Source organism: Canis lupus, chromosome 14 (assembly GCF_011100685.1).
Source record: "Canis lupus familiaris isolate Mischka breed German Shepherd chromosome 14, alternate assembly UU_Cfam_GSD_1.0, whole genome shotgun sequence".
NCBI classification, from domain to species: Eukaryota; Metazoa; Chordata; class Mammalia; order Carnivora; family Canidae; genus Canis; species Canis lupus.
In genome coordinates this window covers 43,101,467-43,128,921 of record NC_049235.1, presented here as the reverse complement: position 1 = coordinate 43,128,921, position 27,455 = coordinate 43,101,467, and the positions used below count along the sequence as shown (strand labels likewise).

At 43.7% G+C, this 27,455-nt stretch overlaps 1 protein-coding gene and 1 pseudogene across 1 annotated transcript in view; one reads left to right on the top strand and one right to left on the bottom strand.

Annotated features, from left to right (window-relative positions):
* ZNRF2 (zinc and ring finger 2) overlaps positions 1-3,555 on the bottom strand; it is a 95,067-nt gene extending 91,512 nt beyond the window's left edge. Inside the window, exon 1 of the mRNA XM_038557223.1 lies at positions 3,051-3,555. Coding sequence (XP_038413151.1) covers positions 3,051-3,540 — 490 coding nt within the window. The 5' untranslated portion in view covers positions 3,541-3,555. The remainder of the gene's footprint in view (positions 1-3,050) is intronic.
* LOC111098814 lies at positions 3,411-26,684 on the top strand (annotated as a pseudogene).
* Positions 26,685-27,455: the final 771 nt, after the last annotated feature.

The window sequence follows — 27,455 nt, the reverse complement described above, 5'->3', positions numbered from 1 at the left end:
AACAGCCTATGTATTACCAAAGGCCTGTTTTAAAACAAAGAGAAGGCGTTTGTTCACTTTAATAGTATTAGACTCAGCAGTCCGAAAGAACAAAAATAAGAAAAATCCTTCATTTCTAGGAAATTTCTGTACACTAAAATATCTGGATTAAGCACCCCTCTTCTGGTTCTCTCCAGAGAACTGAATAATATATACAGCTAAAATATACTCCAAACCAACACAGAAAACCTCATTCAATTTGGTAATTATCATGAAACTAGTAACAATTCACCTTGCTAGGCTACTGTGAAAGAGAGAGAGGTATGCTGTTTAGGTTTTCCTTTTCTATAAATTACACGACAGGCCCAAAAGAGAAGAACAATTTTGAATCTTATTAGTACCGTATTTTCTTAGTACAAAATAACACAAATATCAATTAAAAGAAGTCTTACAAAATTACAGCAAAACATCCCACTAATTCGGAAATAATTCCTTTTCTCAATTTTCAGAGGGAATCACTTTATATATGCCCAAACATGTATACAATTTATAACTGAATACATTAATACTATAATACATACTAAGAAATTAAGTCAATGGGAAGTATAATCAAGCTTAATTTTTTAAAATAAGATTTCATCATCTGAAAATAAAGATTCATCAACTGGCTTCCTAAATCTCTGGATGAGAAGTATTTGTCTATTAAGTTTCCCTGATAAACCTGCCCATTGAAATAGAAGTAAAAATCTCATGAAAGCATATGCCTGTAGGAAGATGCGTTTTTACATAAGAGTATTCCATCTCCCTGTGTCAACTAGGATTTAAGGTACCTGCACATTGATTTGTTCTTATCATACAATGGGAATAGGTAATTTCTCTGAACCCCTTCCAGGCTCTCTCAACTGGAGTTCCTCATCTCAACTACCAAACAGAGTATCTGACTGTTTTCTCAAATTTCAGAAGAATGACACATACCTAGAATCATTCTAAATGCAAAGGAGAAAAAAAGTTAATTAGCTGCATACAATAGATGTCTTAGGACATTAAGGGCTCTATTCTCTACAGAGACCTGGTTAGGAAAGGCTGCCACAAGTTCTACAGTGTCACTGTACTATTAGCTCCAATCATCCTAACCCTGAAAGTACAAAAAGAACTAAGTGCACAAAACTAGGAACTTAAATTTTTAAAAAAAGGATAAATTTACTTTACTTCTACTTTTATGAACTAGGTCTTTTTCATTTGCTAACTTACTATGAATAGCAGGAATATCAACTATTTGCCCACCCCACCCCCCACTCTGAATGGAAGGTATTTATTTTCAGAAAATAAATCCTTACAGATATACTAACTCTTTGTTAAGGGTAATTATCAGCCAATTAGGAAAAATACAGTAATCAGTATATTAAAGAAATAAGATAATAATTTGACAAGCTTTCTTATTCCTTTAACAAGCTTTTAAATATACCTTTTGATGATCATAACTGCTAAAAGCAAATTTTCACTTTAAAAAGATATTTTTAAAAACCAGCTTATCTTTTATTCTTGCACTAATCTTCCATTCTCAAGAAACTGTCTTTTGTTATTCCTCAGTGTAGTGACTGACTACAGCTGTGTTAAGATCAAACTAACCTTCAACTGCATTAATTATGCTCCAATCACAGTAAGAACAACACCAGTTCTTTATCTCAAAAATTAAAGATGGTTTTTAATGGCGCAATTTTAGGAGTGTCGATATTACTATTTTCATAGCAAAATTATAACAAGTAATTCAAGAGTTGTTCTTGATTGAATGTGCAAGGCAGCATAAATGACATGAAAAAAACGAAACCTGACATTCCCATTTTCAATTTGCTAACATGAATATTGAAAGTACAGAACATGAGAACAGATAAATTACTGAACATTCCACTTGACCAACTCAAATTTCTCACCTCTGTGGGGGGAAAAGGGGGCTACAAAAATGGAGGGAATGCCTTTCTCACTGTTCGGGCTGTGCTCACTTGTGAATTTATGTAAGATCACAGCACATAATGCAATGATATGGGGATGTTTCTCTACTACTGTAGTCAGCACCCCCGACCAGATCAAACTTCAATTTCTTCTCACCAACTGGGAAGGGGGGGGGGGGGTGTCTTGATTCGTTTACGATGCTAACCGTTTTTAAGGCAGAGTAAATCACTATAGAGCAGGACTCGTGAGGCCGAATTCAGTTTCCTCTGATCAAGTGCACCCTTCCTGTTTCCACACAGAAGCTCATCGTTTTGCCGTTGAAAATTTCCAGTTACCACAAAGTGACTTTTCCTCGACTCCTAGTCAGCACTGCTTTCCAGTAAAAGCGCCTATGCTTTTCACCGCGTCTTTTAGGCGGAGTTCTGGTCATCGGGCTTCTCTTTGACAAACTGCTTCCAATTTTTAAAACGCCCCGGTCCAAATGAATCGGAGCTCGCGTTCGCCGTTACCCAGAGCAGCCGCCGGCCGGGGTCCAACACGTCTCCCACCGCACGCGCGGCCGATGCAGCCGTCCGCGGTAGGTGGGGCTGTTTACAGAGGCTGCGGGGCTACGGCTGTACGTGAACACTCGGACTCCCTCCTTCCTCAGATACTCCTACGTTCCTTCGACCCGCTCGGACTCTCGGCCTTTTTTTTTTTTTTTTTTTCTTTTTTTTTTTAAAAAAAAAAAAGCTCACCGCTCGTGTCCCCAGTTAGAAAGAACTACGTTAGGCAACCAGCCGGTCTTCTCCCGACTTCCTGATCCTCAGAGCTACAAAAGCACGAGGGCTGGCGCAGCGGTTTGCTGGAGAAACAACCTTTGCTCCATTCACCCCGGGGGGGGGGGGGGGGGGGGGCGGGGAACGCAGGGCTTCCCGTCTGGGCACCCCCGGGTCGCGCAACCGACGCCCAGGGAGGGGGCGGCGCGGCCGGGGCTACGCGGCGACCCCCGCCCCCCCCCCCACGCACTCCCTCCACGCACCCCCCCCCCCCGCCCTCCTCCTCCCAGAGCGCTGGGCGAGCCGGGCCGCGCGCTGAGGTGCTGCCCACGTGCAGGGAGAGGCGCGGAGAGCCGGGCGTACCTCCGAACATGTGCGGCGAGAGGTGAGCCGGTAAGGAGCCGATCACCAGGCGCGGCCCGCCGGGGCCCCCGCCCGCCGGCCGGTCCCTGCCGCCGCCGCCGCCGCCGCCGCCGCCGTCCTCGGGGCTGCTGTGCACCGAGTCCTGCGAGCCGTACGGGCCGCTGCTGCTGTTGGGGATGCTGAAGGACGACTGCGCCGCGCGGGCCGCCGCCGCCACGCTCCCCACGGCCCCGCCGAGGGAGCGGCTGCGCGGGGCCGCCGAGGCCGCCGCCGCGCCGCCCGAGCCGCTGGGCTGGTGCGCGCCCGGCACCTGAGCCGGAAACCTCGCCGCGGCCCGCGCGCCGCCGCCAACGCCGCCAACGCCAACGCCGCCAACGCCGCCGCCCGCCGTCCCGTTGGTCCCTCCGCCGCTGCTGGAAGGTAGATCCGAGCCCGAGTAGGCGCGGGTGCGGCCGTTAGCGGCGGCCGGGCCGCTCTGCTTGGCGCCCATGTCCGCCCTGCCCCGGGCCGGGAGGGCGGGAGCGAGCGGGCAGGGCCGAGGCGCCGCGGCCGGCGCTGCCACCAGCCCGCACGTCCAGGGCCGCCGCCCGGAGCCCCGAAGGGCGGTCGGCGCCCGGCGCGCTCCGGGGCTCGCGGGGCGGGGGCGGGGGCGGGGGCGGGGGCGGGGGCGGCCCGCCGGAGGCCGCGGGGGGAGGCGAGGGCAGGAAGGAGGTCGCGCCGCGGCCGGCTCAGGTGGCGCTGCGGCGGCCGCCGGTTTCGGTTCTGAGGCGCCGCGACGGGCCGCTGCCGCTCTCTGCCGCCGTCGCCGCGCTCTGCGCTCCGGGCCTCGGTACCGCCTCCTCCCGGGCGGCCGCAGCCACCGCCGCCATCCTCCGGCTCACACGGCGGCGGCTCGCGGCTGAGGGGGAGGCGCCCGCCCAGACTCCGCCGGGGCCACCTTCCCTCCTCCCCCAGCCACCCAGCTGGTATTAACGGAGGAAAGAGGAAAAAAAAAAAAACGGGCGGCGCGTGAGGGGAGGACGGAGGAGGGGAGGGGAGGGAGGGGCGGCGCGCGCTTCCCGGCAACCGTCGCCGCGCTCCCCGCGGCGAAGGAGGGGCGCGGGGGGCGGGGGGCTGAGGGCCCCGGGGGTGGGGGCTGTGGGCGCCCGGCAGGGGAGGAGGCGCCCCGGCTCGCACCGGAAGGCCGAGGAGCAGCGCGGCTCCAAAGTGCACCCGGACTCGGTGTTTGGGTCGCGGGCGGGCGGGCGGCCCCACCCCCGCCCCCTCGCGCCGCCCCGCGGATTGGCTTCCGCCGGCCCGGCCCCGCCCCCCGGCCCCGCCCCCCCCCCCGCGGCCGCGGCCTGCCCGCCCCGCCCCCGCCAAGGTACAGCGGTGTGGTAGGTGCTGCGGCCCGTGGGCTCGGTGACGGACGGGCCGTTGGCCCCGCCCCCTCCGCCACCGCGGGGCCGAAGCCGATTGGACGGACGGAGCCCCCCGGGGCGCCAACCAGAAGGCGGCCCCTCCCCTCGCACGTGGCCCTGGGACCCTGGATGAGACCGCGTCTCCCAACTTGTCGTCTTCCCTGCTGGGGGGTTGGGAAGGGTCTGTCTCCTGGGTCCTGAGCCTTCGGTTTGCGGGGGGAGGGGTGTTTGGGGAGGGGGTAACCCCCTCATCCGTGTTACTCAGAGCGTGTCTTTTAAATAAAACAGAAGCTCAGCGATGTTGATGATAAAAAACTAAGAACAGCAAAAACATAAATAACCCAAGAGGGCAGAAGCCAACTCAGATCTTCATGAGACTCACCCCCATGAAACTGACCGTTGGAGGAAGCGCAGTGGGAAGAACTAAAGATAATCCAGCCTGACCTTCGGTTGCAAAACGAAAACTGTGATGCGGAGAAAGCTGCACCTGATTTAGGACCATCTGGGGTCTAGGTCTGGGATCAGAACTGAATTACGTGTCGTTTTGGGCTTTAGTTTCCTGACCGGGGATGTTTATATTAAATTCCTAGGGCACCGGCAGCTTTAAAATCCTGTCGTTTCTCTAGGGTCACCTGGCTGGCTCAGTGGGTAGAGTAATGAGACTTTTGATATCTGGGTTGGGGGGCCCCACTTGGGTGTAGAGATTACTTAAATAAACTTTATAAATAATAATAAAGTCCTATAATTTCTCTAAAATGGAAATTAGCAAAATTTCCTGAGAAGCTAACAACTGATAAGTTAAAGAATTTCTTTTTTTTTTTTTTTTAATCCTCAGTTCATTTCTGTAATGTAGTGTCTTGGTGGCAGAGCATGGTCTGGATATCCATTTTGAAAATGCCTGAAGTGTCCACTATGTGAAAATAATAATTGATACTTTTGCACAAGCTGCACAAATAAATACCTTATCTTTTTTCCACATTTGTAATGTCATTTGTGTGATGATTTTCATCGTCCAAAAATGATAATCAAGTTTTCAAACAAAAGTGAAGAATATGTAGATATAGATGCATTGAGTGTGTATATAAAACATATCTGAGAAAGTATATGCACGTGTTTATCAGTATATATGTAGCAGTATCTGAGAATGGAAAAACAAAGCGACTCAATGCAAACCTAAAAAAAATCTTTCATCCTGTGTGTGAGCTTACTCAGTAAGCAGAGAAAAATTTGAAAGGCTAAAGTGGTTATCAGAATGACAAGTTCTAATTCAAGAAGGTATTTAGTGATAGGATGTGATCTAGCTTTTACTGAATGAGGCCTTCAATGTAAAACTCTGGTAACAGGAATATAGAAAAGTAACACACTATGATTTTAAAAAAGGAGTAAAAGACTGATTGCAAGTCTCTGAGGACTTAACAACTGAAAGAATTTCACATTCATCATTATATATGCATTTTAAAAGTTTAGGTGCCTATAACAAGGAGCAAATGCCATTCAGTAGTTAGAACTATTAAATGAAAAGATTTAACGATAAAACCGTATTATCCAGATTTTGTTATATTTTGCTTCATCACAACCAAACTTATATTTTGAAATCATTTTTACTTAGATGCTAATTACATGTCTCAACATTTATTCCTAGCTAGGGGAAAAAAATCCACCCCTTATAGAACCAGGTTTCTAACATTCATCTCACCCACAACAGCTAGAATTTTACATGTTTGAGCATTGATTTATGTCCCTACCTCACAAGACTAAATTTCATGATTGCATGTAAGGCGTGTGTTTTTTTGCTCACCATTGGCAGTGCTTGGCACACAGTAGCCTCTAGGTGAATATCTATTGAATAAATGAGTGGCCAGAAAAGTCATTTACAGCCTGAATATTGGACATAAGAGAATAGAAATTGAAGCTGATCATTAAGCTCATAATTACGCGTTTTGTGTGACTTTGTACCAGGCATCTTAGGACAAGATAAGCTACACCATGGGATCAAACTCCGAAACCTGAGGGCCATGATGCAAGGAAAGCACGTTGTGAGCTCACCTGGTCTGCCCTCTCATCTCTCTTCAGATGGTTCTCCACCTTAATGGCAATCTCGGGTTTCTCTTCAAAGTGGTGGCTTAGGGACCCATGCTCTTATGTAGCGTCTCAGCAGGCCCCAGACTCCTCACAGAGCCTTCTCTAAATCCTGTGTGCCTGGCTGGCCAGAGGAAAAGGGCAGCAATTGAAAGTAGTTTTGCCAAGCCTGGAAGGGTTTGCGTCCCTCCGACCCACGATCCGTGCTGGCAGAAATCAGTCACATGGTCTAACTCAACTGCAAAGGGGTCAGGAAATGTGGTCTTATGTGTGTGCCCAGAAAAAAAAAAAATCACTTTGACAAGCACATAGCAAGCATGTCTTTGCCACACACAAGAACAGTTGCCTGACTGTCAAATACCTAAGCTAAATATTAAATCTTAGTAAAACATTTTACAATAAAAGTTAAGTGAAAATTTTCTAGTGACAGTGAATTATTAACCCATCAAAATGTAAGCAAAGAAAAACTAATTTTCATATGCGTGCAGATCAGCTAAATTCTATCTACTTTTTTTCCCCTTAAACAGCAGAAATGTATTGTCTCAAAGTTCCAGAGACCAGAAGTCCGAGATCGAGGTGTTGGTTCCTCCTGAGGGCTGGGAGGGAGAATCTGTTTCATGCCTCTCTCCAGTTTATGGTGGTTTATTGGCAGTCTTTGACATTCCTTGACTTATAGGTGCATCCTCTTGCTCCCTGCCTTTGTCAACATGTCACACTCCCCGCGCGCCTATCCAGCTCCAAAATTCCCCTTTTAATAAGAACACAGGTCATATTGGGTTAGAGGTCCACTCTCCTTCAGCAACTAATTACATCTGCAACAACCTTATTTCTAAATAAAGTCACATTTTTCTGATACTGGGGAGTTAGAACTTCAACGTATGAACTTTGAGGGAACATACTTCAACAACCAGAACAAGGAGCAAAAAGGAGTGTTGGTGTGGCAAAATGGAAAGACATAACAGAATTTGGGTTCCAGTCTTAATCTGTTGATAATCTGTTGTTGACCTTGAGCAAACTGGGCAAATAAAGGAGATCCTATAGATGATACCGAGGCTTCTCTTCTAGTCCTGTTGTTCTCAAAATAGCACTGCTGTGGGAAGACTTTTCTGGAAATTTTAACACACCAACGGCGAGTACTTTCCTTTTCTGTTCTTTGGCCGCCTGCTACTGGTGGTCTTTGCTTTGGTTGACCAATTAGGGAGTTTCCTCAGAAAAGGGTTCCCATCCTTGTAACCTTCCACCATATGCATAATGTCAGCTCAAGGGTTCCTGGACTTTGGAAAGACTTTCCTCCACAGCCTCCCACAAAAATATAGCCAGGTCTTCCTCGTTTCACCAAGCATCCTTTCGGGGTCACAGAGAGGATGCTCCAGGGAAGGCAAGACACCACAGGCAGATGGGTGCCAGCTCTGCTGGGTGCAGAGCAGCGAAACAGTACCCCTTTCCCACCTGCAGCCCTGCACACCTACTTTAAATTGTGCTTCTAGAAACACCATCTAACAGAACTCTTAATTTAACCATGTAGATCAGTAATCCTCAAAGAATAGTCTCCAGATTAACAATATCTGCGTTGCCTGAGACTAAGTCAGAAAGGCAAATTATCAGACCCCTACCCCAGACCCACTGAATCCAAAAGTGCTTGAATAAGCCCTCTAAAGGGTTTTGATGCACACTAATGTTTGAGAAACACTGACCTGGATACTCACTGGTTAGTTTCAAAATAGAATACCACGTTTAGATGTGATCATCATTTTGATTAAATGCCCTCTCCATATGGATGTCTGCTGTGACCCCACTCCAACCACATCATCACGGGCTGACATCTGTATTCCCACTAAGTGCTGTGTTAATGCTTCCCCACAGCACTGATCATGCTGTTGATCTTGCTTGCTAGTCACTAAGCAATGTGGTCCATGATAGGCTTCACATCTTTTCTATTCTATAACCCCCAGCACCTAACAGTGCCTGGCACCTCTGATGGGCAATAGATGATCTGTGAATGAATAAATGAGTGAATGAATATTCTTACTTACATGATTGTTTCTTGAAGGTCACACATGACCTTGTCTTATACTTATTCTCCTTGACATCTCCTCTGTGGTATATGTCCCCCTCCTTTTCCTCTCTGGGTAGGCCTTTTTTATTCTTTCCCCATGATAATTCTGGAGTTAAAAAATCTTGGCTTGCTATGTTCTTTCCTTGGCCCTCTTCCTTCTGTCTTCACTCTCTTTCCAAACAGGAATCCACATTAAGCTGTCAATGTGTTTTATCGTCAACCAAACAGTTCTGGCTTCATATAAAATGTGTAGCTTCTTATTATATCCTACCAGTTCTTCAAAAATCAAAAGTGCTGCTTCATTTAAATCAGTACACATGGGTGTACATACATGTCTAGAACAGAAGCAAGTTTCATGAGCTCATACCCATGTAACATGGGATGCGCTCCATTTTCTATTGTATTACATTTCGCTTTTGTAAAATACTGGTCACTGCCTACTGAATTGATTTTACAACCCACTAATGGGTGGTAATCTGGTAATGAAGATCTGAATCACTGCTTTGCAAGCTTTAGTGCACAAAAGAAGCATTTGGAGATCTTGTTAAAGCAGACTGCCAGGCCCCACCCTCCAAGATTCTCATTCCTTGGTTCAGGGCGGAGCCCTGAAAATTTGCATTCTAACAAACAGCCCAGCAACAGGGATGCCATAAGACCTCAGACTGTATTTGGAGAAGCATCGCTCTAAATGATGCTTCCCTGTACATAATCAGAACTGTTCTTTTCATGTCCTCGTGACTCTTAAGTAACAGAGACCCAGCTCTTTAAAATCCTAATCTCTGAAGCTTTTTCATATGCTCTATTTTTCTTCTTCCTCACATGATTAAATGGTGATATTCTGACCCAAGACTTTCGGGGTTTGAAATGAGTTTGAATTGTTAAAGCACTGAACATCGACAACATTGGTGGCCAGAAATCCACACTGGAACAGGTATGCTAATTGTGGGCTTGTCAGTAAAAATACCTCACTGATGGGACACCTGGCCGGCTTAGTTGGTAGAAAATGTGGTGTAGATTATTTAGAAAATGAAAAATCTTAAAACAAAAAAACAAACAAACAAAAACAAAAAGCACCTGCCTGATGGGTTTGCTGTTACACAGTTTGGATTTCAGTTGAAGTGAGTCTCTTCCCTTGGGCACTTATTCTTCTTTTTTGCTTCTCTTCCCATTCTTTTATTTTAATTAATTAATTAATTAAAAATTGTTTTTGTTTTTAACAATTTTAAAAATTGTTTAATTTTTAATTTTTTCTAAGGAAATTAAAATAGAGGTAACATACAGTGTTGTATTAATTTCAGGTGTACAACATAGTGATTCAACACTTCCATATATCACTTGGTGCTCATCACAGTGCAGTCCTTCATCCCCATCACTTCTTTCACCCATCCCCCACCCACCTCCCCTCTGGTAACCATCAGCTTGTTCTCAATAAGAATCTGTTAAGAATATGTTTCTTGAGATGCCTGGGTGGTTCAGCAGTTGGGCATCTGCTTTCGGCCCAGGGCTTGATCCTGGAGTCTCGGGATTGGGCCCCCCATCAGGCTTCCTGCATGGAGCCTGCTTCTCTCTCTGCCTGTGTCTCTGCCTCTCTCTCTCTGTGTCTCTCATGAAGAAATAAGATGTTTAAAAAAAATAAAATAAAGTGAGCTCATCCAGGAAATTCTTATTTTTTAAAAAAAGAATCTGTTTCTTGGTTTGTCTCTCTCTCTCTTTCTGTCTCTCTCTTTTTCTTTTTTCTTTTGCTCATTTGTTTCTTAAATTCCCACATATGAGTGAAATCATATGGTATTTGTCTTTCTCTGACTTATTTCACCTAGTGTTATACTGTCTAGCTCCATCTAGGTTGCTGCAAATGTCTTGCCCACTCTTTTTTAATTTATTTTTTACTAAGTAAACTCTATACCCAACATGGGGCTTGAACTCACAACCCCAAGATCAAGAGTCACATGCTCTACCAACTGAGCCAGCCAGGTGCCCTGTCTTATCCACTCTTTTAAAGCTGTGCTGGATCAGATCTTTGACAGTCAGGAAAACAGATGTGCATAGGGCAGAAGACCTGCCACATCATTTGTCCTCTCAGTAGGACCCACAGCCTATAAATAGGTCTCTCCTGCAACCAGCACCAGACCTACACTTTTTGCTAAAGTCTCTGCCATCCCATGTTTCCTTTCATAGTATGTAAAAGATGGCCATGGTTCCCCTCCTTCCCTGCTTTCTTTTAGGGTTATACACTACCCAGTCTCTTTACCAAATTATAGGACTATCTGCATAATTACTTATCTTTAAATAGCCTTTTTCCTATTATTTCATTTTAAAAAATTTGGGCAGCCTGGGTGGCTCAGCAGTTTAAATAAATAATAATAAAAATAATAATAATAAATAATAATGAATAATAAAAATAATCTTTAAAAAAAATTTATTCATGAGAGACACAGAGAGAGGCAGAGACATAGGCAGGGGAGGAGAAGCAGACCCCATGCAGGGAGCCTGATGTGGGACTCGATCCCAGGACCCCAGGATCACGCCCTGAGCCAAAAGCAGACACTCAACCACTGAGCCACCCAGGCATCGCTATTTCATTTCTTTAAAGAAATAAATGGACCATCTAAAATTTATTATTTTTATTTTTATTTATTTTTTAAAAGATTTAATTATTTATTTGTGAGAGACAGAGAGAAAGTGAGAGAGAGGCAGAGACACAGGCAGAGGGAGAAGCAGGCTCCAAGCAGGTAACCTGATGTGGAACTTGAACCTGGGACTCCAGGATCATGCTCTGAGCCAAAGGCAGGCACTAAACCACTGAGCCACCTAGGCATCCCCAAATTTATCTTTTTTAAAAAAGATTTTATTTATTTATTTGAGAGAGAGACAGAGGGAGAGAAGCAGATTCCCCGCTAAGTGGGGAGCCCAAGGCAGGGTTCCATTTATCTTGCTAAATCCTATAGAAAACACTGTTTAGGATTTTAGTGGTGATTAGAAACTTATATCTTAAATTCTAAAACAAAAGTTAGTTTAGAGAAATGTCTAAGGATCACATTGTGTGGTAATTTTTCAGAGAACATCCATAATTTATACAATGCCTTTAACACACTTTTACTTTTCTATTATGAGTAAGCCAGATTCTCTCTTCCCTTTACTCTGATTGATTTTTTAATCAATCATGCCTATCTTCCAAAGGATGGAGCCAATCACTACCAGATTATAAACATACACCATGAAGTGGGTAAACTCAAGCCAGAGTCAGGCCCTGGATCTGTCCAGCACTGGCTGTGGGATTTAGGGCAAACTACTTAACCTGGCTAAACCTGTTTCCTCTCTAAAATGCAGATGATCATAAGACCAGTCTCACAGAGGAGTTGTGAGTCTCAAATGACTGAGTCTCTATCTGAAAATAATAATGAATGTGTTAATAAACTTACAAATTTTTATCCTAGTGTCACTATCTCTAGCAGGTTATACTAATTTGCATACTTTCTCTAGCAAGTCAAGATATTGTAATATATACTAATACTCACTGGAATTGATTTTATTACTTTGCATAATTTTAATGCATTATTGACACTTAGGCTTTATGGGTAATAACTGTTTAGTAGTCATTTTCTAATAAGTATGTACATCACTAATCTTCACACTATGACATATCATGATGACAAACCTACATTTTTCTACCACGGGATGGATGGATGTGCATGCATATATATCTCTATGAAACTTGAAAAGAAATTGTGATTGAGAGACCAGGGATTAGCTATTTGAAATTTCTAATATTTAAAGCTTCTTCTTTTAAAAAAAAATATCTTTTTATTCTAGAGGGCAGTTAAATTTCACTTTCACTAAGGAGACTTTGGGGTCCTGAATAAGATTAAATGTGTTGTAAAAGCACTTCATGTTAATCAATCAGTGACCAGATCCCTAAGCTATGTTAAACATAGATTCTGAATCATTTTCCTTTCTAAATACAGCTTGAGACACAATGTCAGCACCTATTTTTATTATCTAAAAATAATTCTTCTACATCAAAGTGGCATAGAGTAGTAATCAGAGCTTAAATATTTATATTATGCTCTACTCTCAATCTACTTTGGCTTGGAAATGACATTTAAAAAAAAATCATTAAAAGCCCTTATTTTAAAACCCTTAATACCAAATAACCACAAACCATGCTGCTTTTCCTCCATTATGAAGAAATCGCTCAGATTCCATACATAGCATTTTAAAAGGAATCCCTGATCTTTATTATTAGGGACCTACTGTTGAAAAAGATATAACATTTAGTGGAAAGGTGTGACATGGGGTCAGTACCAAGAGAATTTTCCCAGCCTAGTGAGGTAAAGAATAGCTTGGAGAAAAAATAGCTCTCTGCTACCTAATGCATGTGGCTCCACCTCCAATGCATATGCACTCTTATTCCTGCTTCCTACCGTTGGTTTAAATCACTATGGTTATACATGAATGATTAAAAAGTGTTATAAGACATTTTCCCTTACCACCTCCTCCCACCAAAGGTAGCCAAAAGCCCCAAGAAAGGCAAGCTCCTTATTTTTGGCCTAGATTGCATAAGGCTCCCAAGTACGGAAACTCTGTTTCTGTTTTATTTTTAATTCTCTACAGTGCCTGCTTGTAGAGCTCCCAGACAATCTGCACACAGAAGACATTCAGTAACTGCTGGGGATCACGAGGGACAGCAGTGATAATGCATGTCCTGAATTACTACTGACTTAACCAGGCTGTTGTTACCACATTAAGTTTGTGTGTGTCACATCTGCTGTCCTCTACACTCTTTGGCCAGGGCAGCCCATGCCCTAGGCAGCCAATTCCCTTGGAATTGCTACTGATTGATATATGCTCCCAGGTTAAGCCAGGTTGGAAATGGTAAGCTCATAATTGCAGGTCTAATTTTCCTGGGCAACAAGCAAAAACCCAGAGCAACAAGAGCTACTGTTCAGCCTGCCCCACCCTCCGTTTCCCAGAAGCCAGATGAGCTCTCTGGCTGTAGTCTAGGGATACAGGTTTAAACTGGGCAGATATTAGAACATAGCCCTCTACTGGGTCATCCCTGGTGCCTGGAGGCATTAGGATATCTTGGGACCCATACTGGAGATGTCTTCATTCTTTAAACCAAAAGTGGCTGGATGTCATTAATGTGCCCTTTCCTGTGTTTAGCACTAGGGATGCAAAATTTAACCAAGCACGGTCCCTGCCTCCAAAAACCTTATAGCTCATAGTCAGGGGACACAGATGTAAATAATGAAGTGAATCAAGTGCAGTGTGGTAAATGCATGCAGGAGCTGAGTGCACGGACGGGGGCTGGGTGAAGCGTAAGGAAGTGGTACTGAGCTGTCTTGAGAGAGAGTTGGCTTAAGCAGCCATGGGCATTCCAGGCTGAGGGAGCCTGAAGCAAGGGAGAGCTTTGAGCATGGGGTGCACTGCAAGCAGTTTGTTATAGCTGGAATGAAGAGTAGGAGGCCATGAGGTGAGCTAATAACCTGGAAAAGTAGGTTGAGGCAGAGTCTAACAGGCTGGGTGTGCTGGGCTAAGAGGTTGGAATCATTCCAGAAGACAGACGGGAACCACCTCACAGAGAAGTAGCCTGACTGTGTTTACAGCTTAAAAATAAATCAGGAAGTATTTTGGAGGCTTTATTGATAGGAGGGAGGGAAACAGAGTACAGTGAAAGATGGGCCAAGAGGCTGATGTAGGGCAGATTCAAAAGCCATTAAGAGACTAGCCTCCACAGGTCTTGCAGACCAGTTGGATGTTGTGTATGACTGAGAAGGCACAGTCAGGGATGACGGAGAAGCTTTCTGCTCCCTGGTAGCACCAGGTAGGAAGTATGGACGAAAGGTCAAGTTTGATAAGCAGGGAGACAAAGACAGCTTTGCAAGGTGGAACACAACCAGCTTTGGGTTTGTGACAAGGCGCAGGGTTAAGTTCTGTTGGCTTTAGACACCCAATCCTATGTGGAATGGGTTGTTTCAGTCAGGTTTCTCAAAGGCCTGGATTTCATGTTGCACAGTGCTTGTCAGCCCTGAAGCCAGGTCTCCCACCCTCTGTGTGTGGGTTCTCCCTGTTTCACGAGAGACATCCTAAAAATGGGGAGTCACGAGGGGCAGCAGAGCTAGTGCTGTGCAGTCAGGTTGGAGGGCGACCAAATATTAATGCTGGGTGTGGCAAATTTATTTTTCTTCATTGTTAACATTCCAGGAGCAGGGGAAATTTAGGGCTTGTTATTTTCCAACACAGTTTGTGGTACAAACAGCGGTTTCCTCTTACACTAAATGAGGCTATTAAAAAGTTCTTCACCTCAAACATTGCATCATATATTATTTTTAAAATGATGACTCTGTTCAGCAGAAAAATGCCTACCTAAAGATGTCCATGCCCTCGTCCCTGGAACCCGGGAGTATGTCACCCTACATGGCAAGAGGGACTTTGTAGGTGAAGAGAAATGAAGGAGCCTGAGGTAGGGAGATTGTCCTGGATTATGTGAGTGGGCCCCATGTAATTACAAGGTTCCTTGTAAGCGAAAGAGGGAGGAGGAGAGGCAGAGGCATAGGAGGTAGAGTACAGTAGGAGGAGGACCTGATTGGCCATTGTTGACTTTGGAGACAGAAGGGGGCCACAAGCCAAGGAATGCCAGGGGCTTCTAGAAATGGGAATAGGCAAGGGAATGGATCCTCTCCAAGGATCCAAGCTTGGAGAGCTTCCAAGAGGAGTGCAGACCTGCTGACACCCTGATTTTAACCCAGTTAGACCCATTTGGTATTTCAACCTCTATCTAGAAGGTAATAGATTTGTGTTGTTTTAAGCAACAATGCTCATGGTAATTTCTTACAGCAGCACAAGGAGACTGATACAATGACTTTTCTTAAAAATTTCGGAAGCCCCCAACTACAAGCTGCCTCAAAACCAGAAACAAATCTAATAAGCGTGCCCATGATATCCTTAAATCCTTATGTGGCTAATCATACATCTTTTTTCTTGGCCCCCTGCCCTACTCTTAGCCATGGTAGCATTGGCTGTTGCGGTCTCCTGGGGCCGGGTGTCTATGGTAGCATGCTGCTTTTATTTATTTTATTTATTTTTTAAAGATTGTATTTGTATTTATGAGAGAGGGAGAGAGTGAGGAAAGGAGCAAGGGACAAACAGACTCCAAGCTGAGAGCCTGACATGAGGCTCGATCCCAGGAACCCGCAATCATGACCTGAGCCAAAGTCAGATGCTTAACCTACTGAGCCACCCAGGTGTGCCAGCATGCTGTTTTTGAATGACCCTATATGGAACACAGTCCTGACTTCCCAGCCTCGCAGACCGCCACCTAACTGCAAGCATTGAGATTAGAAGGTCATGGTATTAAAGGGAGGGCAGCCTTGGTTTCAGGGATTTTGTGTTTTAAAGTATATGTTGTAGACAATATATTTGGTGAAATTAAAATTCTCAAGATAGGCTTGTGTTTGCCAGGACCTGAGGAAGGCTCCTGGGTGAAGGCTGGGACATCTCCCACAGAGGAAAGAAGGTGGCAGCTGGGAAAGTCCACACTGACATCTAGTGATGCAAAACTGCACTGCCAAAGGCTTGAAACCTGAAGCAGTTTGCATCAATGGGCTCCTCATTTCTGATGTGTGTACCCCTCAATTCCCCTGTCCCCCAGGAAGGCTCAAGACCCAGGGCAGACCAGGGGATTCCAGCTGCCCTGGGCGGGGCCAGGGCAGGGCAGGCTTCTTTACACTCGTGTGCACTGGTGCAAAGTTTAGCCACCTGAAAGTTTTAGCTCTTAATTTTTTGGAATTATTTCCACACATTGTAAAGCTGAAGATTTTACTTTGAAAAGCCTTTTTGTGCTTCTGGTGGTTAGACCCTTTAAGGCCAAATGAGTTTCTAAGAGCATTTACATTTTCTAGGTCCACCTAATGATTCCTTTGGCTGTGATGTCCTGAGCACGAAATAAGCTGCACCAGGGACGATGGAACTAGTAGAGCAGGTATGCCTTTATTTGCCTCGAGAACTTTAACTGCATTTGGTTTTCACCAACTATGAAGCTAAAAGCACAGAAGAGATGGAAAAGAATAGCCCTTCCATTTTCCCAGTTTTCTCTGATACACATGATGAAAATAAGTCAACAGAGATAAGATTTCTCTTTCGTTAGTGGGGACAAAATTAGGAGCACGGCTGGATTTTGAAGGCTGGTGCAGGTACCCAGGTGAAAATGACAATGACGTGCATGTACTTAATGAGCTCTATACTTAAAAATGCTCAAAATGGTAAATTCTATGTTATGTACATTTTACCAGACTAAAAACATAATGAAGCTGACCCGCATCAGTAGCAGTGGGAATGGAAGAAGATTCAACAGATCTAATCAAATGATTTTCATATCACTCTCATGGGCAAAACACGTACATTAAGTGCAAATGAATGAATATTAACCTCCAGCACACTAATGCCTGAAACAGTCTTACAACCTTCTCATTGAAACAAACTGATCTAAACATTATGAAATAAAAAAAAACAAAAAAAATAAACATTATGAAATAATCAGATTTCACAAAAATGTGTGTGTTTTTCATACATGCAGAGTATTTTCTTTTATGGCATGTTTATATCAAGCTTCAAGCAAATCATACAGGTGGGAAAATAAAATGTGCTGCGCTAAAAATACATAGATTTAGCAGAGAGAGGGCAAAAAAGAAAAAAAACAGAGGCAGCTTCTGATTCAATTTCGACTGTCAAAAATATGAGAGGTAAAAGCATTACCAGAATTCAGTTGCTTCCATGAGGTGAAGAAAAAAGGAAAAGATAAAGAGGAAGGAACTACAGATATGACCCGTGCAAGACAACAGATTCATAGGTTTGGAAAAGACAATTTGTTACTTTTTAGAATTTGCAATACATTGAAATTGTGATTCACTGAAATGCTAGGGAGGAATTTGAAAAGCTCTTGAATTCCTTCAGTAGAACATAACATTTCAATTAAATGTTCACAAGTACATCTATCAGGTTTCTCCAGTATATCTTTTTAACAGATGGCATACTACTAATAAATGTTATTTATTTATTCCCATCCCCCACCACTGATTGGGTTAAGAAGTGAAAAGCACTGCCAAGACCAGTATTGAGGAGAATGACAGCTATGATTAGCATTTCATTTTAATACAGTAGGATTTTTTTCTACTGAATTAAAGTTATTCGACAATAACTCATGAGTTTCAGAAGGAAATGAGTTTCCTTTCTAGCTCACAAACAGCTTAAAATGTACCACTCCAAAAAAGTTTTTTTAAAGCCCTATCATACAGAAAATTCACTTAGCTTGATACACACAGACTTCAGAGAAACAAGAGTTTTGGAAAGCCAGGCCATCTCCTCTAGGATTTTGTAAACTCATTATCAGGCAGGGGAAGAGCAAGTGTCTATTACCTTCAATGACCAGTTTTAGAATGAATGTGACCTACAGTCAAATTTGAAATGGTGATGGCTTGATAAATTGAATAATAGAAACTGTCTTGTTTTTCATATTTAGTGTAATCAGGTTAATGGCTTTTGTATGATTTTCCAAACTACTTAATGGATATTTTTTAAAAGATTTTATTTATTTATTTATTTATTTATTTATTTATTTATTTGAGAGAGAGAGAGAGAGAGAACACCTGCATAAGCAGGGGGAGGGGCAGAAGGAGAGGGAGCAAATAGACTCCCCGCCAAGTGGGGCTCTCTTACAGGACTCCAAGATCATGACCTCAGCCAAAGTCAGATACTCAACCAACTGAGCCACCCAGGTGCCCCCTTAATGGATATTTGATGATTTAAAATAATTATCTTTCTAGTCAGACAAAATATGAAGAATTCAGATTTTCCGGATATGTATCTATTTGTATCTGTTAGAGCAGGAAGATGGTTGGAGCAGAAACTCTAGGCATTGATCTATGACCAATGCCTATATGTGGTAAAATATTCATAGTGATATAAGAAAAATTATGACATGGGACGCCTGGATGGCTCAGTGATTGAGCGTCTGGCCTTGGCTCAGGGTGTGATCCCGGAGTATCAGGATTGAGTCCCACATAGGGCTCCCTGCATGGAGCCTGCCTCTCCCTCTGCCTGTGTCTCTGCCTTTCTCTGTGTCTCTCATGAAAAAATAAATAAAATCTTTAAAAAGAAATTATGACAATGCAGTGGTTGCTTTTTAAAAGAATCTATATAAAGCTAAACATCTTCAAACAGTATGATTCCTAAAAAATTAAATATGCAATTACTATATGACTCAGCAGTATGTATATCAGAATGGCTGGGAGTCATGTCTACTAGACAAAGAGCCCCAGGTGGTTCTAACAGGGCTCTATCCCCGCTTCCAGGTCTCATTGACTCCTCCCCAAAACTATCTAAACAGAGAATTCTTGCTCAGTAATATTCATACATCCAGGATATTTTAGTGGGGCTAGAAAGTACTTGGACTCTTCATTTGTGAATTCACCCTTTTGCCTTCACTACAGGGCTGCCTTAGCCTCCCAGAAAACAGGTAGGACTTCCAAGAGAAAGCAAGTCTTTCTGACATCTGACATCTGACAACCAATACCATATAGAAGGCTTTATTTCTAACACTAGTCCTTCACACTGGAATTTGAATACATTTTTTTTACTCTTACAGGCTAAGTTGTCTAGACATTTTGTTATTGTTTCCTCAAGGAAAAATGGAAGCGATTAAGTCAGGCCTTTCAAACTGCAGGTTATAACCCATTAGTGGAGCAGGAGAGCAATTCAGTTAGGAATGACCAGCAATTTTTTTTTCCCTCTAATGAAAGAGAAGTGTATTGAAGGACTAGAAGAATACCAAAGTGCAAAACATATAGTGAAGGTAAATACTGTTTCATTAAATTTATAAGTATATATTCTGGGCTGAGACATAAAATGTTTTTCCTAAACTGAGCCATAGGTTAGAAAAACCACTGGATTCATTACATGATCTCTATAATCTATTATAGCTTAAAATTCTATAAATCTCACTTTCATAGTAAACACAGAATTCTCCTTTCACCACACCAGCTCACCACCCCTGTCAACAAATCCAAGAGCTCCTATTTGTCCTTGAGGCGGATGTGCTGTCCTGAGAGCAATTTGCCTTGATTCCTTCATGCAGACTTAGAAGTTGGGTCTTCCTCTGATCTCTTCTGGCCCTGGGATAATGATTTTCATAGTGCTTATTCTACTATGCTGTAATTGTTTATTTGCCCATCTCCCAGCAAGCTGTGCCTGTACTTTAGCGAGGCCTGTTGCACATAAGAGAAATGAGGAAAGGAAAGAACCAATAGCTTCATTTGCTTATAAGAGTTGTTCTCAGACCCAGTATCACATCAGAATCCCCTGGGAAGCTTTTTAAAAGCCCAATACTCACACCACACCCAGACAATTAAACAGAATCAGTGAAGCCCGGGCATCAGGACTCTTTAAAGCTCCCCAGGGGAGTCCAGTATGCAGACAAGGCTGAGACCCACTGGCTAAGACGAGGAACTGGGGATCTTGTTACAATGCAGATTCTGATCCCCTAGGTCTGCAGTGGGGTTCAAGATCTATCCTTCCTTCCTTCCCTTTTTCCTTCCTTCCTCTTTCTTTTTTTTTAAATTAAAAATTCATTCATTCATTCATTCATTCATTTAGAGAGGTATGAGCTGGGGTGTGGATTGGGGGAAGGGCAGAGGAAAAAGGAGAATCCTAAAGCAGATCCCTCACTGAGTGCAGAGCCTATAACTCAGAGCTTGATCCCAGGACCCTGAGATCATGACCTGAGGAAATCAAGAGTTGGCCGCTTAATCAACTGGACCACCCAAGTGCCCCCAAGAATCTTTCTAACATACTTCCAGGTTATATTGATACTTCCGGCCTGCAGCTTACATCTTGAAGAACAAGAGAAGAGCACCTGATGGATACTGGCAATGTAGAATAAGCCGAGATAGCAAAATCAAACAGATCTGAAAGACCGCAAAGGTAGTGGCCAGGCATGTGGTTTCTGGAGGAAATTGCCAGGCGCTGTTTCTCACTAGCTATGTGACCTTGGGTTATTTACTTCAAGGTTTTCCCATCTGATAATGAAGTCTATCAACTCTTAGGGTGATTGTAAGGTTCAAGCAGCATACTTCATAAAGACACAGGCACATACATGTGCATGATTAGTATTATGATTATGTATCCCAGCTCCACCTACCAGCTTTGTGCCCTTGGCAAATAACGTAACCTCTCTGAGCTTCAGTTTCCTCAAATGTAAAATGGGAAATCATAATATCCATCTTACAAGATTGGCTTTACATAAACAAATGGCATGTAAAATTCTTAGCACAGTAATTGACCTGTGTACATGACCAATAAATGGTTATTCTCCAAATTAGTTTCATTCAAATTGTGATGAATCATTCTGACCTCCCATAGGCACATTCTCTATTTAACCATCTGTCAGATCTCAGAATCTTCTCTTGCCCCCACTCTCCACAGGCCCTAGGCTGAGGGCCAGATGACAGAAGATGGAAGGCTCATCTCCCTCTTCATTTCAACATGTTATACCTCAACAGCAGGACTTGTTTTTATCACCCTATTGAGTTCACATGGGTAGGTTTGGGCAGCAGCAATTATTCTCTATATTACTTTAAAGATGAAGAAATACTTGGCTCTGACATGTTGGATTTTCTCAAGCAAGTCCCATATGGAGGATAAAAGCTCTTTATTCTAATCAGAGCCAGAGAAACTGCTCCTGACTTCATGCTTCTTTAAATCCTCTCTTTCAAAACACTTGGAAGACCTGCAATGTGCCAGGTTTTGCACCAAATTCAAAGTAGAACTCAGCAGAGGTTTGAACAAATTGCTGCAGGATCACAGGCAGGGGTCTGGGAGATGGGGAGAGGCAGGCTCTGACAGGTGGAGATGGGGGCAGATAACATATGATGTTTCATAGAAGACGTGCTATTTTGGCTGGGCAGGGAAGGTTAAGGAGGAGTTGATAAGTGAGAAATGGGGGGAAAGGTATTCAGAAAGAGAGAACAGCATGAAAAGTGGGAACAAGGTGGGAAACTGCATGGAATGATCAATATGTTCGGGGAATGGCAGGTAGCCGGACTCGAAGAAGATAGAGTTAGAAAGTTGGCCTGGGCCAGATTGTAAACCAGATAAAAGAACTGGGATTTTAATCCTGTTTCATCAACCAAATAGGTCACTTCTGAGAGCTAACTAGATGGAATCACAGAACACCCAGCACAAAACTGCCCTGTTTCAGGCTGACACCTGAGGCTAACACCTCAGCTTTGGAAAACCTTGAAGGCCTGACACTGTTCAGATTTGTGTATATTGGACAGGATCCTGACAGCAATGTGGATTGGAAAGGAGAGGGAGTGCCTATAGTCAGGTAGCCAGCTAGGAAGGCAGCGGGGACGGAGAGGAGAGACATCTAGGAATAGGTTTTGTCAGAAATAACAATGGATTGAATATATGGGGACAGAGGAGGAGTGAGAATATTTAATGACTTGGCATTTCCAGGCCAGGTGATATGAGGACTAAGGAAGACAAGAAGAGGAGGAGGTTTTGGGAGGCACGCTGTGTTGGAGATACTTGTTGGATATTGTTGTTAATGTCAGTGACCCACTGGCATTTAGGGCTCCAGGTGTGCTGCTCGCAAGTGGAGATGGGAGACAGAGATAGGAGACATCCTAAAGAATGATACTAGGAGGAAGTTGCTGAAAATCACCGAGGGAAAGGAGATGGAGAGGGAGAAAATATGAAATATGAGACCTAGGGTACACATGCAAGGGGGCTGGTAGAAGAGTTGGGGAAGGAAGATGGAATCAGAGCAGTTGAAGGAAAAACAGGAGAGAGAGTGCCCCAGAAGGTGATAGAAGGAGCAGATTTGGGCAATGAGGACTAATCCACTCATTCAAGACCCTCCAACAGGTAGAATGCGAAGAAGACTGACACCATTCTTGACAAGAGACCGTCTATCATTGTTGAACTTTCTGGAGTGGTGGAGGTGGAAGCCCAGACCACAGAATGTTCAAGACTTCTGGAGCCTGAGTCCTGGAAGGAAGCCCTAGAACATACTTCCCCTGGGGACTAATCATGACTGGGAGGGGAAGAGGCTACGGTAGCTCAAGGGGGAGGCAGTTTGCTTGCTCCATTTCCTTCTTGCTGTTTACCTCAGAATCTGGTATAAACATGTGGTTAGAAAACGAGAGACAAAGAAGCTGAATGTACTTCAGTGTCTTCTGGGTCTCACTTTTATAGTCTTGAGTCAGGGACTTGAAGTGCTTTTCCTTGTCCAGGGTGACAGCAGTTTTAAGCGATTGTGTTTATTGTGTTTTCCAGCCCCAAATCTTGTTGTCTTGGCTTGTATAGGGATGTAACTTGGTAATGGCCCAGTTAGGACATTGCAGTGTCTAGTGTGTAGGCACACCAGTGTGTAGGCCTCTATAGCTTAGCTATTATAAACTGTGAAAAAAATCAATTAAAAGTTTACTTCATGAATACTCATGATTCTGTGCGTAAGATGAAAGTGGATGGGATCATGGGCCCTGAGAGCAACTGGGTTATTTGTCTTATTATTGAGTTGTAAGAGTTCTTTATGTGTTCTGGAAAGCAGGCTTTCCAAGATACATGATCTCCAAATATTTTCCTCCATCCTGCGGGTTAACTTTTGACTGTAATAGTGTCCTTTGAACCACATTTTTAATTTTGATAAGATCCAGTGGATCTATTTGTTGGCGTGCAATTGTTCATAGCATTACCTATAAGATTGGTAGTAACGTCCTCATTTTAGTAGCTTTCTTCTTCTTCCTCTTTGTCAGTCCAACTAAAGGCTTGTAAATTTTACGTTTTCATCATTTGAAAAATGGGCGAAGGATTTGCATATACATTTCTCCAAAGAATATTTACAAATGCCAAGAAGCACATGAAGAGATGCTGAACACCACTAATCATCAGGGAAATACAGATCAAAACCACAACGAGGGGCCACTTCACACCCACAAGGGTGGGTAGGAAAAAAAAAAACAGAAATAATATATGTTGGTAAGGAGGTAGAAAAACTGAAACTCCTTGTGATTCCTCACAGAAATGTAAAATGGCATGGATTCTTGAAAAACAGCCTAATAGTTCCTCAAAAGGTTAAACAGAGCCCTGGCAGATGCTTTCCCCCCTGGAGCCACCTGCACCGTCCAGCCATGGTCAACCCCACCATGTTCTTCCACGTTGCTATGGACAGTGAGCCCCCAGGCTGTATCTCCTTTGAGCTTTTTGCAAAGTTTCACAGACAGTAGAGAACTTTCATGCTCTGAGCACTGGGGAGAAAGGATTTGGCTGTAAAGGTTCCTGCTTTTACAGGATTATTCTGGGACTTCTGTGCCAGGGTGATGACTTCACATGCCATATGGCACCAGCAGCAAGTCCATCTATGGGGAGAAATTTAATGATGAAAATTTCATCCTGAAGCACCCAGGTCCTGGCATCTCGTCCATGGCAAATGCTGGAACCAACACAAACGGTTCCTGGTTTTTCCTCTGCACTGCTGGCACTGAGTAATTGGATGGCAAGCATGTGGTCTTTGGCAAGCTGAAAGAGGGCATGAATACTGTGGAAACCATGGAGTGCTTTGGGTCCAGGAATGGCAAGACTAGCAAGAAGATCACCATTGCTGACTGTGGACAAATCTAATAAATTTGACTGTGTTTTCTCTTAACCACCAAACCATTCCTCCTGTAGCTCAGGAGAGCGCCCCTTCACCCTCATCTGCTCTAAATATCCAAAAATCTTTGTGCCATTTAAAAGGGCAAATTTTATGGTTGTGAACTGTATCTCAATTTTTTTTTTTTTAAAAAAAAAAGGCTTCATTAACACCATTAAGCTCTTGTCCCCACCACTTTCTCCCAATTTATCTTATCAATTCCTGACCTCACTGCCTTCTCTCTACAGATGCCTTTACCCCTCCTATTCCTGTGCCTGGACCAACGTCCTTTTCTCCACCTTGTTTGTGAGACTAACTCCTATTCATCCTGCAAAATCACAGACACTGTTTTCCTGTAGAAAACCTTCCTGAACCTTCCTAAGTTCATTACTTCCTCCTCTGTACCCTCTCTGTCCCTCCCACACACATTTCTAGTATTTATCACAGAGCTCTAAATTCTTTGTTTAGGAAATGAGCTCTCTGAGAGCAAGAATTGTGTCTTAAAGATTGTTGCCTCCTCAGAGCCTAGAACAAACAGTTGCAATTAGGTAAAGTTTCCTTGAAGTTGAATCCGAAAGTCAAAACTATTTCATGCTGCATATTGCATTAGGTAATAATTCTTTGTTTGGTTTCAAAAAGCCAGAGAGAGATTGGTCCTTCATCAGACAGTCTTTGGATTTACTGCTACAAAACTATTCCGACTAATTTCTCCCCAAGGATTTCAAAAGGACTAAATTATCTTAACATTGGATCTCAACATTCCTGGCACATGAAGCAGGTGGGACTCTTCTTTTCTGGCAGGGTTGTCTCTACGCGGTGCCAGCAGGCATAGACCTCACGGGTGAAGCTTCTTCATAAATGCAGTGACCAGAGAAAAATTAATTGCTGCTTTCACATTGTGCTTGTGTGATCTAGAGGATTCTGCAGAGCTGCTGCTAATACTTCAGCTATTGTCAAACTAGCCTATGAGAAATGCACTGAAGTTGATCCACACCAGTCCTCAGTCCAATTTGTGTAGGTCACAGCAAAGATGAATTCTTGCCAAAATAAATGAGTGAAGAACGCGTGCTTACAGAACTGCATCTAAGATACAGTAATCTTGTTTGTCTGAGGGTCCTCACTGTTTCTGGATCAAAACAGGGCAAATCTTAAAGCCCTGTCTCACTAGTAAGTAGCTCTGAGGTCACGCATGTAATGACTAATGTCACAATCCCCTATGTCAGCTTGACCCTCACCCTTTTTTCCCGTGGCCATTTTGACCATGAAAATACCTGGATGCTTGGGACTTCTCAGCAAACGCCAAGCTTCCAAAGCTTACAGAGGCTTGGAAACATAGCCTGTCTGCAGGCAAAGAGAGAGTAGGTGGGTATTGAGGAGAAAGGATAAAACAGGTTTCAGTTCTGAATGAGGGGAAACCACATTGTACCAAGACACAACAAAGGCTCTGTGGAAGGCTCGTAAAAGACCCTCTGATGAACAGATCTGCATGAGGTGGCAGTAGAGGGTATATACACGTGTGTTTGTGTGTGCTTACACATGTAAGTGGGATGAAAGAGGGTAAGGGGTGTGTGAGGTGGGGTGAGCAAGGTAGGGAATAAAGAAGTGGGGGTGGGGGACAAGAGAATCTCAGAACCTCCCATAATCTCAGAGAGCCAAGCTGACTTCCCACAATGTCAAGGCGCCATGCCTGCTGCTAGCAGTATGTCTCCTCTCCCCATACGTAACCATGTGAAAGGGAGTGAACCAGTGGAGACGGCTCCAGGGGATCTCTAAAATGGAGACTGTCAGGCCTGAACTTGCTTCATCAACTACCTTTGAACAAGTTGGCAGTCGTGGGAAAGCAGAAATAACAAAGTGGATGCACTCCAATGAATTTGAGTTGAAATGGAATCCTCAGCCTGTGAGGACCTTCCAGTGGTGGGACGTGATCGTTCTCTGTGAGGAGCAACAAGGCATTGGGGAACGTGGCGGCCTGACTGGCCAAGTGGATGCAGTGGTTCCCTAGGGAGCAGCCTTAATAGTCTGCCCTTTCTGAGGGACTGCTTGTTTAAGGGTGGTGAAGAATAAGAGAAGTAGACCGGAAATGAGGCCTCTTACAATTTCCTTGAACTCCGAATTTTAGGCTCATTATTACACATGAGAATGTCTAAAAAACCGTCTCTGGCAAATAACAGACCTCAAGCTGGGATTATTAGAAATGAGGTTTAGGAAGGAAACAGGTACAGTTAGGGCCATTATGAGGACCAAGTCCAAGCAACTGGACATAACTTGATAGAAGCCCGATTTATAAGACAAATCTCCCTACCACGAAAAACTTGATTTCTTTTTTGAATAAAGTCTTCTAGTTTTTAGCCTTTCGGTGTTTTTTTTTTCTTTTTTTAATTTAAAAAAGAGGGGATCCTTGGGTGGCTCAGCGGTTTAGTGCCTGCCTTTGGCCCAGGGTGTGATCCTGGAGCCCCGGGATCGAGTCCCACGTCGGGCTCCCGGCATGGAGCCTGCTTCTCCTTCTGCCTGTGTCTCTGCCCCTCTCTCTCTCTCTTTCTATGTCTATCATGAATAAATAAATAAAATCTCTAAAATAATAAAAATAAATTTAAAAAAGATTTTATTTACTTATTTGACACACACACACACACAGAGCACAAGCAGGGGGAGAGCAGAGGGAGAGGGAGAAGCAGGCTCTCTGCTGAGCAGGGAGCCCAATGAGGGGCTCCATCGCAGGACCCTGAGATCATGGCTTAAGCCAAAAGCAGATGCTTAACTGGCTGAGCTACCCAGGTGCCCCTTGCAGTGTTTTTAAAAATAAGCTTAAAAGGGTAAATGAAATCACCCAAAAATCTACCGAGAGGCAACTACTATTAGTATTTCAATATATTTCTAGTCTTCCATTAATTTTTCTTTCTATAATTGAAATTATAATGTGTTTGGATTAGTTGGGCATTTGTCATTGTTGCTGCTGCACAGATGGAAGATTTGCTAAAGTTACCTTAATTAAGTACCATAAGTTTATTGTTAAGAGTATAGGCCTCATATTGTGGGACCTCAGGACTGAATGTCAGACAGATTGCATGGTGTCTAGAAAGTTGTTCTGAGACTTCAGGTCATCCAGGGCTCAGCATGGCTTTAGCAAACCAGGTTATTTATTACCCTCTCACTCACTTAACTCTATATACTTGTGGCAG